General features: G+C 35.8%; 1 protein-coding gene across 1 annotated transcript; it reads right to left on the bottom strand.

Annotated features, from left to right (window-relative positions):
- Window positions 1–325: 325 nt before the first annotated feature.
- Window positions 326–7376, bottom strand: LOC123527971 (uncharacterized). The gene is made up of 3 exons (XM_045307712.2): window positions 7249–7376; window positions 3807–3989; window positions 326–1842 (listed from the first exon to the last, which is right to left on the bottom strand). Exons 2-3 carry the CDS (start codon window positions 3964–3966, stop codon window positions 1427–1429), a joined length of 576 nt encoding a protein of 191 aa, XP_045163647.1. The 5' UTR covers window positions 3967–3989; window positions 7249–7376; the 3' UTR covers window positions 326–1426.
- Window positions 7377–15064: the final 7688 nt, after the last annotated feature.

The following is a 15064-nucleotide window of genomic DNA, read 5'->3' on the forward strand; positions in this document are numbered from 1 at the left end:
GAGCCAGACGAAAAATAGAAGGTCACGAACTTCGGACGGACGCACGGACGCACATATTCACGGACAAGACCAAATCCATATGCCCCCACCACTCATGGGGGAGTGGGGGAACGAGCACCAAACATACATCACTATCTTAAAGATATGTTAAACCTTACTCATTTTGATGTGAAAAGTTTGTATGAAAATATCACATAGAATTTTAGCAAAATTCCTTATAAATCATTGATATTTTATGACCGAAATTTACTGCATCACTAAAGAAATGAATTTTCTGCGTTTGCCACAGACAACACAAATGTATTTTGTCATTAAATGAGACTGGTTTTATTTCTATTTTTTTTTATTTGAAACTAGAAAATGCTTTTGTAAAAAAGCGCATGTCTCCCCCAATGCAAAGTCCTATAGGAAAGAAGTCAATAGGGGTCAGGAGCGAAAGTCAAAGAGACACTGATGGTTGGCTGCAATAGTGATCATCTACTTGGCATGTCCAGTCATCACGCTAAATTTCAACACTCTTGGCATAGTGGTTCTCAAGTCACTTTTCAGGCTCCTGTGACCTTGACCTTTGATCAAGTGACCTCAAAATAAATAGGGGTCATCTACTCTGCATGTCCAATCATCCTATGAAGTTTCAACATTGTAGGTCAAGTGGTTCTCAAGTTATTTCCAAAAAAAGATTTTACATGAACAGGCCACTGTGACCTTGACCTTTAATAGACTGACCCCAAAATCAATAGGGGTCATCTACTCTGCATGTTCAATCATTCTATGAAGTTTCAACATTCTGGGTCAAGTGGTTCTCTAGTTATTGATCGGAAATGGTTTTCAATGTTCAGGCCCCTGTGACCTTGACCTTTGACGGAGTGACCCCAAAATCAATAGGGGTCATCTACACTTCATGACCAATCATCCTATGAAGTTTCAACATTCTGGGTCAAGTAGTTCTCTAGTTATTGATTGGAAAGGGTTTTCAATGTTCAGGCCCCTGTGACCTTGACCTTTGACGGAGTGACCCCAAAATCAATAGGGGTCATCTACTCTTCATGACCAATCATTCTATGAAGTTTCAACATTCTGGGTCAAGTGGTTCTCTAGTTATTGATCGGAAATGGTTTTCAATGTTCAGGCCCCTGTGACCTTGACCTTTGACGGAGTGACCCTAAAACAATAGAGGTCGTCTACTCCAGCAGCCCTACAACCCTATGAAGTTTGAAGGTTCTAGGTCAAATGGTTCTCCAGTTATTGCTCGGAAATGAAGTGTGACGTACGGACGGACGGACGGACGGACAGGGCAAAAACAATATGTCTCCTGGGGGAGACATAATAATTAATGAATAAAGATGATTTATTCATTTCAAAACTAATGACACCTGTCTTGAGAACTGGTCCTTAAGCTATACATTGTAGATCAACCATATAAAAGTCATTTTGTGAGATCGTAATAAAATTGTAGGGCATCCGTATATCCCTTGCCTTTCAAATTTCCTGCATTCGGCACCCTTCCTATTTCTGTAAATCCAAACTTCCGCCACAGTCTTATCGAGGTCTCATTCGTCACGAAAACTAGATTGAAAAAACTAGCTCTGTATCCCAGATCACGTGCAATTTGTAGATAATTTTCAACCATAAATGTTGCCACACCACGTCCCCGGGCTGCCTTCTTAACAATAAATCCGGCATTACATATATGGGAACACCTGCCTGGAAAGTTGGGTTTTATATAGAATGCACCAAGAACTTCTTGCGTTTCTTTATCCAAACAGACATAAACGTCATGGGTGAGATAATATGCGCGGAAATCCTCAATTGACGTCATATCCTCCTGTGGATAACTGTCACCTGCGAATTCAATAAAAAATATTAACTTTAACGTTTTAAAATCACATTAAGGTAGTGTACCGGTAATGACAATATACACTTTCCGTTCAGTTACTGTTTCTCCGTATGCAAAGTTCGGCATTCCTCGGTTATTACATATAAAAACAAGAGCACCGCCTTGAAGGTGCTGACGCTCATCTGATTTTTTTTTGTATAATAGAAATATTGTCCTACCCACGATTTTCTATGTCTAAAAAGGGCCATTTTTCTTGCAAAAGGCAGGATAGAGTTATGTTTTTTGATGTACAGCGTCCGCTTATGGTGGTGAAAAATTGTTCCAAGTTTTAAAGCATTAGCTTTGATAGTTTATGAGAAAAGCTGACTTAAACATAATGCTCAACCAAGAAAACTGATTTTCTAAGTCAAAAAGGGGCAATAATTATTACAAAAAGCAGGATGGAGTTATGTTTCTTGATGTACAGGGTCAGCTTATGATGGTGAACAAATGTTGCAAGTTTCAAAGCTTTAATAATTTAAGAGAAAAAGTTGACCTAAACATAAAACTTAACCAAGAAATCTTATATTTTCTAAGTCTAAAAGGGGCAATAAATCTTGCAAAAAGCAGGATGGAGTTATGTTTCTTGCTGCACAGGGTCAGCTTATGATGGTGAACAAGTGTTGCAAGTTTTGAAGCAATAGCTTTGATAGTTTAGGAAAAAAGCTGACTTAAACATAAAACTTGACCAAGAAAACTGACTTTTTAAGTCCAAAAGGGGCAATAATTCTTGCAAAAAGCAGGATGTAGTTATGTTTCTTGAAATACAGGGTCAGCTTATGATGGTGAACAAGAGTTGCAAGTTTCAAAGCAATAGCTTTGACAGTTTAGGAAAAAAGCTGACCTAAACATAAAACTTAACCAGGTAACGCCGACGCCGACGCCGATCAAGTGATGACAATAACTCATCAATTTATTTTCAAAAAATCAGAAGTGTTTAAAAGAATTTTCTGATATGGCCGATGTATGCCGAAAGCGGATACGGTCATTACTTAATCGCACGGACATTACGGTTCAACTACGTAAAGCACCAAATCAGGGTATCTTCTGGCTGGAAAACGTTTTGTGCTTAAATTTCCAAAAGCTGTGTTAATACTGTACAGGTTATTGACTTTGTTCAAAATAATTATTATGACGTTATCAAATTGATTTTGTATGTATGCTGTACCTTTAATAGTGAACTTTAAAATATTCGGCAGGTATTCTATTAGCAAACGTTGCAGCTTAAATACCTGTGGTAAAGTAGTTGAATATGCTAATATATATAAAGGATAGCTTATTAGTATCATATGTTTTAAAGTATGTATTTAATAAATGAGCCGTGTTATGAGAAAACCAACATAGTGGGTTTGCGACCAGCATGGATCCATACCAGCCTGCGCATCCGCGCAGTCTGGTCAGGATCCATGCTGCTCGGTTTTAAAGCCTATTGAAATTGGAGAAACTGTTAGCGAGCAGCATGGATCCATGCTGGTCGCAAAACCACTATGTTGGTTTTCTCATGGCACGGCCCAAATGCTTTCTGTGAGTGTTCCTGAAAACATTTACTGAATATCAAATGTATCCAAAACTTCATACAATAGAATGAATGTCTTCATTCAATTCAGGTACTGGTATTTATTTCATAAACGCATTTCTTGGTCATTCATGAACACAGCTTCTTTCTTCATTGCATATATCTATGTACATATACGTTTTTTACAATAATAACTATATATCTAAGTACAAAAATAATTTAGCCAACTAGATAACAGCGAATACCTGGATTTAACGACAACCTTTTTTTCTCTTTTAATTAATTAAATATCTGCAGCGTTTAAAAGACTATCTGCAAATGAAGATAAAAACTAGCTGTCGCTAAAAAGATATTAAAAATATTGAATTCATTTTTGCACTTGCAAACTTGCTTCATTAGGTATATTGATGTTACCTTCTTCGTTCACTATGTATCTTAGAATTTCATGAACTTCCTTCTCATGTTTCTCTTCATAAACATCAAGCACCACTTCTGTGCCATCTTTGATTGTTGCTGTCTTAGGTAGATATTCCAAGTTCACCTCTGACTTCTTTGATTTGATGTGATAAGCCATTTACTCAACAAATAAATCTGGACCTGCAAATGAAATGTCTAAACTTTAGTCTTTCATGTTTTTTAAACTTCTTCGCCAAGTTAAGGTTATTTTATGCTTTTCTGTCCACACTTCTAACGTTATCGTGAATTGAATTGAAACTATATATAAAAACAAAATACTCTTTAACGTAAAAGTACACAAAACGTATAATCATTTAAGCTACAGTCACACATACGGATATGTCCGTGCGTTGAGGTACGGTGCGGATAGGATTAGTCTGTGGGTGTTTAACTACGGAGCAGTACGTCTTAGTACGGAAAAAATGGTGAGAAACAGGAAACAAACAAAACAATACCATGAATACAGGACGCGAATAAGAACGGATAGGTACGAGGTACTACGTTCAATTACGTTTTACTGCGCCTTGCAACTTGCCCAGCGCAAGGACGGGTCTGCGGTAAACTACGTTGAACTATGCTTAAGTACGAGCAGCCTCGGGTAACTATGTTCGGCTACGGTGAGGTATATAACAGAACGGATTACTACGTTTAAGTACGTTTAACTACGGATGAATAAGTTTCAGCCAAGTTGGACTAAAGTCACGCTCAAATGGCTACGGTTCGCTCAAACTTTTGTGCATGTTCAAAAGTTGGAGAAACTTGCAAGTTAGGAATAATTTTTGAATACATTTTGACCACGTTTTGGTACGGATGAATACGAATGACTACTCTGAGGTACGGCTCAGGTACGGATCGATACGGATTACTACGTTTCTGTCCGTAGCTTGACGTAGCTATCTGCGGCGTATCTGTGACTGGCGTATAAGAGAGATTTATCGGCGATGAATAAAACTGGATTTATCAATTTTATAAAAGATTCAGTTCATCACATCATATACGCAGACTCAATTGTTTGGCGGATTATTATTTTACTCTGTACCTTTTTTATACTCCATTCAGCGACTCGTATTTGCACTACGTGATAGTCCAAAAGATTTCATTTAAATTATCTATAGAACCGTTGACAGATGAATGTATCCGCATGAATATTTTACGCGATCTTTTAGAATCGTGTCCGTCTGGTTGTACAGATAAATGAGATAAGAAGATTAAATAACAAGGCGTATGTGGTGGTGAAATACTTTGAGATACGTGCGATTAAACCTTTTTTTTCATTTTATTATCATTAGTCTTAAAAAGTCAGGGACCATAACTCCTGTTCCTAGCGAGTGATTTACCAAAGAGGACGCCCGTTGCACAACTTCGCTTGCTGAATAAAAATCATATGACGTTTGATGTCCCTAGGTCATATGTACGGACGGACGTACGCAACTACGGCCATAGGTTTATGACCCTCCTCACCCAAATCCCGAAAAATGGCCGTATAATTCTAAATTGCCCTGTCAATACGGAATTTATTTGAACTAGTCCAATATTTTTCTTCGATATTTTGCTCGTTTCTATACATCTGCGATTGTACAGAACAATGTTAAATAACCTAGTAAAGACATTGTTCCACAGATTTTTAGAAAATTATAATCTTTAAGTCGACACAATCTTAGGTAACATTTGAGACTTCTCAGCTTTGCATGATGGAGGAAGCCCTGTGTCCGTCTAGGTATTATTTCAAGCTTAGGCGGGTACAAAGAAAGAACCGCCGACCTTCCGTAAGAATTATACACCCAAAGCGACGTTGCGAACTCATACGGTTGAGGTGCTGTAACTCTGAAGTTATCAATCTTAACCATTTGGACATGGAGATCGAAGAAAATCATCAATGTAAGCGCCTTCATATTAAAGACTTCAAGGCTATTTGCATGAAATATCTTTATTTTTCAATCAAGATCAAACAGCAAGTCCATCAGTTTGTTTTTCTGATTCCACTATGCACACATGCATATGTCGGCAGTGATATTCTTCATGTCTTCCTATTGTAAGTACCAATTGACATTTATGGTGATATATTTTAGCATTATTGACCAAAAAGGTTGCATCGCAGACCGGTAACCGCGATATAACGCCAGAAGAAATTGGAAATTATCTGTTTGTTTGTTTGTTTGTTTGTTTTGGGTTTAACGCCGTTTTTCAACAGTATTTCAGTCATGTAACGGCGGGCAGTTAACCTAACCAGTGTTCCTGGATTCTGTACCAGTACAAACCTGTTCTCCGCAAGTAACTGCCAACTTCCCCACATGAATCAGAGGTGGAGGACTAATGATATCAGACACAATGTCGTTTATCAAATAGTCACGGAGAACATACGTCCCGCCCGAGGATCGAACTCGCGACCCCGAGATCCGTAGACCAACGCTCTTACCTATTGAGCTAAGCGGGCGGGCTGGAAATTATCTGTAAAAGTCTTCTCATAAACGTTACATACATCTGTATATTCACAATAATGTATGTCAGAGCGTCAGTACAAATTCAGCGCACATCATAAGACACTTAGAAACAGACGTGTCCAGCTGCATCTCAACAAGAAAAGAACAATACGTCGAACAGCTAGACATATTTCATTTGTTAATATGTTAAACAGTTCAAATCTAATGTATATTAGAATGGCAAATGTATAGGTCAAACGGTACCTTTTATTTACGTTTCAGAAAGGATAAAACATCACAGACGTTAACGTTGACACGCGTGGTAACAGCAATTTCCGCTGCATATATCTTTTTTTTTTATTTGTAGGGAAATGCTGTATAATTTTACTGTCTTTTTATTATTATAATTATATTCTGTAGTCCGCTGCTATTGCATTCACTTACTGTATAGCTTGTGATTATTCCACATTCCTCAGAAATTTATGTTCACAGTTTATTTCTTCTTCTTCTTTTTTATATATTTGCACCTGATTAGCCCAGTAAACTCGTTTGTTTATTTTGGGTTTAACGCCATTTTACAATAGTATTGCAGTTAAAGGCGGACAGTTAGCCAGTACAAACCTGTTCTCCGCAAGTAACTACCAACTTCCCCAAAAGTTTCAGAGGTGGAGGACGAATAATTGCAGACATAAAGTCTTTTATCAAATCACCACGGAGAACATATATAACCCGAAAGTTCATCCAAAATTTGCCAACAGAAATGCCTACGCGTTTTAAATGATAATCATCGTTAAAATAAAACACGCTACATTTATTTCAGCTAACGTTCAGACAGTGATCAATTTTTAACACATTGATTACGTCTGTATGTACACTACATTATGCCTGGATTAGTGTAACGATTTGACACAAAACAACATAAACACAGGATTAAATTAGCATGTTCAAATAACAAAAAGAAAAATAACAAAGCTACATACCTTTATAACAGAACACAGAAGTGTTATTTCTTAAACCTTCGGAGCGAGCAAAAATAATATAAACTCTCTCAAACCACAACCGCGTGTATAAATTTATAACCCGCCTACGTGTATAGTTTGTACATGTATGTAAATATTCAAATACCTCGTAATTGAAGGGAAGTAACTAAGACACAGCGGATCTCGCCACTATAACTTTCGGTAATGTCCCTTAGTTTTTGTGCGCAGTACACGTATCAGCTTTTGTTGACAGGGGAAGCTGGTATATGGCCCTATTCGACAATTCCAGTCTGTGTCGATTATCTTTTTATATAATTTATAACTTGTGTGCTAAAACTTTTCCTTTAATAGTACATATGCTTCTTATATTAAATTATATCATATTTAATTTTGTATAAAATCACTTTTACATGCACGACCTTTTTAATTATTGTTTTATTAGATATTATTAATTATAGAGTTTTCGCTATATATGTCATGAAAATATATGTACTAAATTGTAAAAAGAACAATTGAGGTTACAATATGATTAGATTCGATTTAGAGATAAGAGTTCTTTTAGAACAGCAGTGGTTATTGAATACACAGTAAAAATTTAGGAGGAAATCACTTCAAAAGAAAAGACATCAGTACTGGGCGAAAGGGTATTATATGTTGAAAGGAAGTATAAGAAAATTGTAGCACAAACACGCCCGTTCTACGCTGTGGGGATAAAGTTTTGAAATCGTCAAAATTAAAAACAAAAATTGTTAGTCTTCAAAACTAGGGATACAGCATGTGATAAAACTGACGTCAAACAGTAAACAATTTCAACATGAGTTTTTCAAACTAAAGGGTTTGAGCAGATAATGTCATTTTTTTTACATCAGTCACACTGGCAAGTAAGTTCTATATTGATATAAGTTACGTGTTCTTTTGTACAACTAAGTTTGAATCACTAGTATCGTCTAACCATGGCCTTGCTTGTGGTGTTTTGCTTTGACTGTGCGTGTACATCCGTGTTATCTCTTGTTTAGATCCTTCATATAGTTGTGTCTGAGAGTTAGATTTGATCTCCTGTATACATAATAGATTATAGAAATAAACGTCTGAATTTGCAATCAAAAGTTAATGAAATTGATCTAATCTTGTGGTTAGATATTAGATAAAATCTTACAACTACAAGACATATTTGTATATGTATATATGGCCGATCAATTAAAAAAAAACGATCTGTTTAATGCACTGTTGTTGATACTTCTTGACTATTTAACAAAAAATAAATAAATAAAAATAAAATAAAATAAAAAAATGAAAAGAAGAAAATACAGGGAGGGAAACATGAAAATAACAGGTGTCTATTTAATCTCTGGTTCAATGTGTGTTCATAGACATGGACCCTATGGACGGCGATTGCCTCAGTCAATACTTGTTGAAAATCAACTTTACAGGTAATACCGTGTCCAACGTATACGTCGCATTTACGGCAGGTACGCTAAATACACGGTACATTGTACGTTCTATTACCGACATTTCTTGTTAATTTTGTCAACATTCCGCATGGTGAGGTATGAAAGTCTACTTATTTTCATTGAAGTTCTATGTGTTTAAACAAGAGATGTACTCAGTACGAGCGAAAGATCATTCACGCCCCAATAGTAATGTGGTTTTGTTCCGCAATTCTCTAGTTTCTTCAAACATTCGAGTTAACTGACGTGTGAAGTCGGTTTCCGACCGTACAATGTACCGCATATTTAGCGTACCCGCCGTAAATGCGACATATGCGTTGGACACGATGGGTTAATGTAAGCAATAAATCAACGTTGATACTTCCCTAACGTGACCATAACGTCACGTACATTACGAACCTTACCAAAAATAATAACTCTAACTACAAATAACATTTCAGATTATTATTTGATAATCGTCATATACGAAGCACTTGCGAGGCGCAACATGAATAATACACAATTTTAACCATATTATTACAACAATTCATAATATTCAATACATTTATACATATAAATATATGTTTGGCATTAAACATATGCCTAATAACATGAAAGCTTATTTCTCTCATAATGTAACTTGTATATATCGATTTACTAATCATTAGTTCATCTATCCTTACTTCACACTGCCAATAACGTCAAAACATTACTTAAATATAAAATTTAACGTGTGAACAGTTACGCCTCGCAAAGCTGAATGACCACTTTTCATAAATTATTACCGTTAATCAATGCGCTATGTATTATAGCGCATAATCAACTGTCAGTGACTATCTTACACATAAGAGAAAATAGTTTTCTTTTAATTCGTAAACTCAAACTCAGAAAACTATATATCTTCACTATTATTTGGAATGAAATTTTACAAGCAAACGTTTATATACATGTGCTATGAAACATTTTTGACAAGCTGCATACCAAACCGATATATTTACATTGCGATAGAACGACAAACACAATGGACATATCTCACTTGTGTTGAGACGTACACGTACTATGACGAGTTTTGTACCAGACTTTTTTTCTGGTTGGGTTTGGTTTAACGTCGCCCCGACACAATTATATCTCATATTGCGCCTTTCCAGGCTTAAACAATTCCACCAACTTCAGATGCATTATGTAGGTCATGCGTATTAAAGTTATCCAATGAGCATCTTTTAATGAAATATTCTATCTTTTAATTAGATATTCATTTCAAATGTGCAAAATCCTTATCAACCGTATAAATTGGTAACTTGTGGATTCTTTGACAATGGACATCTTACCACTGCATGTACGGCTTCTAACCTAAAATGAGTAAAGGCTGAATTAAAGATTGTTGATGAAATATACCACAAAGACGCTTCTCATACTACAAGTACAGCAAACTATTTAAGAGTAAGGTCCATGTTTCGAAGAAAAAAGTTTGAATATAACCAAATCATAGAAAAAAAGCATTGTTTTACATGAAAATTAAACAGCATATAAAACATGTATATTATTTTACAAAATCATTGTCAATTAATCCATACATAAATTGAATTCCGGAAAGGAACTGCATGAAGGGGCAACACTACTGGACAGGTCAGCGCTTTTAAAATCTCACCATTTTTAAAAAAGCTGTTAGATATCTTCGTTTTGATGCCATTTCAAGAATGTACAAGATCGTTTTTTGACAATCGTTTACATTTATTTCTTTACAGATGACATTTATTTTTTAAAGGGGGAATAACTCCTTTAGAATGCTTTAAATATCCAATTCAGGACAGACCTGTAAAACATGTATTGGACAGATAAGTTTTGTCAAGATGTTGTTCGTTTACTAATAATTTCTGCTGTTTTGTGATATACTGCTAGACCTTAAAACTCAAGTTATAAAAAGTCTGGCATCAAGTCTACATCCAACTCCACCGTGCCAAAATTACGAGAACTGGCATTAAGTAAAAACTCCAGCTGAAATAGATGTCTATGTAAAAAGTTTGGTCATAACCTCTTTAAATAATTTAATATAAATATGAATAAGTTACCTAGAAGTATGGTTGTGACAAACATTTCACACTGGGCGACAGATGAGCATTAGATTTTATACTCGATCATTGTAGAATATTTTACAGGTTTAGAATCTTTCAATATTCAGTATGGCGATAAGCAATATCATTTTTTTGGGTCGTCAAACTCAGGTGTAGGGCCTCCGTGGTCGAGTGGTTAAGGTCGCTGACGTCAAATCACTTGCCCCTCACCGATGTGGGTTCGAGCCTCGGCGATGCATTCTTCATTTGTGCAAGCCACCCCGATGACTTACGGAAGGTCGATGGTTCTACCCACATTCCCGCTCGTGATGAAATAATACACGGACGGACATTCCTCCACAATCAAAGCTGAAAATTTGACATACTACATATAATTGTGTCGGGGAGACGTTAACCCCCACCCCATCCCCTAAAAAAATAAAATAAAAATAAAGAAACTCGGTTTGGCAATGGCATTGAGATTTGGCATAATAGCATACTATCTAAAATATGTTTGAATACCCCTTACTTTTGGCCGAAGTACATAAAACGTGTTTTCAGCCGCATACATATACATTTACGCAAGGTCTTCTTATAAAAATCATAGATAAATAATGCACCGCTTTGTCCTTTTTTAGTCATTTTTTGGAGGCAGCAACAAATGTGTCACATTAATGTCGCTATTTTTGTAGGCAGTAGGGTTTCCTGACACAATTTCTTTAAATGTGTGATCTTCTGTAAGAATAGAATGAAGCAAAAGTGAATAAAAACATGTATTTTGGAGAAATTAACGTGTTTCCTATTAAATCTGTTTCTTCTAAGGACGACAATTTGTATAATTCCTAATGCGGTATGAATACTCTTTTAAGGAAAATAATATTATTCCGTTAAAATAATGACTGTAAGACATTAACATATACACAAATTTACAGGAAACTATCAGATATGTCTTTTGTCATAAAAGGAGTTAAAAGTCAGCAGTTTTATTCTGTACGTGAAATATAGATGGTATCTTGAACAGAAAACATATTTCAAATTGATCCGGATATCCGGTGGTCTAGTGGTAATGCGCTTGACTGTCAATCCCGAGGTCCAAGAGTCCCAGTCCAGGCAGTGGAAATTTCTGAGATGATCTGGAGTGTCTCCCACCTAACTCAAGGAAGTCGGGTGGGTGGAGACACCTTTCTGTTTGCAGCATTGGATACCACTACCTCACCCCACCCCTTCTCCTAGAGACCGTACCATAGCTCTTCGCATACTTTGATTTTTCAAACTAAAGTGATTTTTACAAGTGCACCAGTTACGATAAAAATGTAAACAACGGACTCTGTCTATGAAACTTTGAAATGAATGAATGACAGTCGATCTTAGTCATAATACTGACTGACAGTGAATGCTAATGACTCCATGTGTTGCAGAAAGGTATTTAGTTTGTAACTGTAATTTCCCATCAATTGAAATCCTCTCAAAACTGGTAAAATAATTACTTATATTTGGACAAAACTCACCGTCTTTGCCGTTCGACAGCTGCAAAAAGGGCAAATATAAAAAATTCAGTGTAAGTAATATTTAACTGGTACTACCAGTTAGTAAGTTCATACTCTGAACAACACGTCAGAGAAATTTGGGGAGATTCGACCTTTTATGACGTTGGCAGCATTAGATTATATTTTTTCTTTACACAAAAATTGCCGTTAGGTAACAAAGCGAATACGCCGATAATCCGGAGTTCACCGATTATTGTTCCAGTTCACGCAATGTAATCCAGCAATTAAACTGCATAGCTATTAGCTACTGCTGTTATAGGGAAGTGGTAGAGTGTCTGCCTTAGGTGTGAGTGGTCCTGGGTTCGAGTCCCAGTTAGAGCTTAACTATTTAGATTCTGTTAAAGCATAGTTTTGCTGTTAATAGACTGTTCCAGATGTTCTAATTTTTTAGCACACAGTATCATGGATCAGTATTTAGCAATACATATCAAAGTTGAATGTTAAATCAAATGCACCCAATTAGAAAATATTGACTATATTATGTCTCTTTGATGTTTATGCTCTCCATGTTTAAGAAGAGTTACATTTCCTTGATCACAAAATTTTCGTTAACATGAAAATATTAAATGCTCATAACTCCGCACTTCTGGTTAAAATATTGTCTATATTTCTGTTTTTGAGAAATATATGGACATTTGTCTTCATTTCAAAGCTTTTTAACTTCAAACCTATGATTTGAAAAACTTAGGTACTATCTCTACTTCTCCCCCTGAAAAAAATAAATAAATAAAAAAACTACCGGCTCGCAGTTTCCCGACGTCCCGTTTAAAAAGTCCTGTCATCTAAGTGAAATAGATTCTGCGAAAATTTTAAAGTTGTGTAACAAAAGAAACTGTTCAGTTTTATTCAGTAAGGAATTATATTTTGTAAAGTATGATAATTTTGTGGCATCAAGTGAACACGCGGGCAGCAGTGGACTTGTTTATTTTGCTGCAAAGTCTTCTTAAGAGCCAAAAAAAATATCATTTTAAGGATTCAAGTTTTAATTGTTAGTCGTGACTTTTGTTCTCATCTTTGTCGATACATTGCTGCATAAACATAGCAAAAATATGGTCCGACAAAAAAGTGCAGGAGAAATAATATCTTTTTGGCAGTTTTATTCAAATTTATACAGTAACTGATGTCCGCCCATACATGTGAGCTTATAAATAACAAGAACTATCTTTAAAAATGATGTTCGTTGAATTGTATTAAGACAAGAAGTTTAAGAGGTTTTCATATCATTTGTGTTATTCTATCATCTTGCTAAATATACTGAGCAAAGCGTAGCTTTAAAACTGTAAACAGCGTCATTAAACACTCCTTGTCTGACATTTCACTTAGCGATGCACAATCAGGAGAGTGAAAACCAAGAACAATCTTTAAAAAAAGATTGTCGGCTAATTGTAGTAAGACAAGAAGTAGATCTATATGAGGTTTACAAATCGTGTCATTCTATCATCTATCTAAAATTTTAACACCACACTTAACAACAATTTAAATGATTCTCTTTAAAATGTTTACAAAGGTTTCCTAGATGTGCAATTTTGTTCGTTTATTCTACGAGAAATAATTACAGCAGCGGATTAGAAGGCACTTCTTTACATAGAAGACTCTATTCACACCCTTATTTATGTGATACGCAGACCGTATTCAGCCCTTTCTGTAAATTGATATATTTTGGTAATTGAACAGGTTTTTATCATATTTATTAAACTTATTTATCATTTTTTAGAAATATCAATATTCTTGCTAAATATACTGAGCGAAACTTAGCTTTAAAACTGTGAATAGCGTCATTTAGCATAAATGCTTTGTCTACATTTCACCCAGCGTAGCACAATCAGCAAAGTGAAACAATTGACACTCTCGTCCAATCAGGCGGGGTGTTGCATAAATCGTTCATTTTGATAAATATTCTATAATGCGTTATCGAGTATACTGATTTGCAAACTGAAATCACGTGGCATGGTCACGAATTCGTTCTTAATACGGCATTCGCCGAAAAATTATGATCCACAAAATTGGCTTGCCTTTAAATGGCTTTAGATACAACGGCTGTATCGCAAAAATCCAAGCACACTTCCTAGGTTAGCCAATAGTCCAGCAGTTTGGCGTTCGACTGACCTTCACTTATCATTGGTGTTAAGGGCGTGCGCTTCTTAACCGTAAGAGGGGGCCTTGACCTACATGGTCGGCCGTTCAACCAAATTCCTCGAATTGACTGTATCTTATTTTAAACAGGGATAACAACTCTTCGGTCAGTTGATCCTAGATCCGTCGAAAGTTGTTTATAAATGTGTACTTGTAAGTCAGTACATATTGTATATTTCATATATTTGTGGATCACTTTACTACAAACCTCTAACGCTTGGGTACGTTAAAAAGACATCAACCCCTGTTTATGTTTTTGAGTGCCGCTTAGTGCAGTTGATTGCTTGGAGGGTTAGCTATTGCGCGGCACAAGTTGCTTGATCCTCACCTTTGCATCCGTGTCTGTTGCGTACAATGTATAATAGTGTTATAATAATGCATTCTCTTGCATTTGCGATGGATTCATATTTTTGTTGTTTTTTTTTAGTATATTATCATGATGTTGAGAATTCGTTGAACATCTTGGCCTCGGTTTTTCAATAGCTGCATTTGCTAGGACAATACATTCTTCCCCCTCCATTGTCTAGTACATGTGTAATTATCATAAATAGAGCTTCAGCATCATAGCGTTGCCTATTTTGTTTCTATGCATTTTGACTAGAAATCTATAATTTCATGCTTTTCATTTTTCATGATAGTTCCATCTCATACAATATGC

Source organism: Mercenaria mercenaria, chromosome 14, assembly GCF_021730395.1.
Source record: "Mercenaria mercenaria strain notata chromosome 14, MADL_Memer_1, whole genome shotgun sequence".
Classification (NCBI taxonomy): Eukaryota; Metazoa; Mollusca; class Bivalvia; order Venerida; family Veneridae; genus Mercenaria; species Mercenaria mercenaria.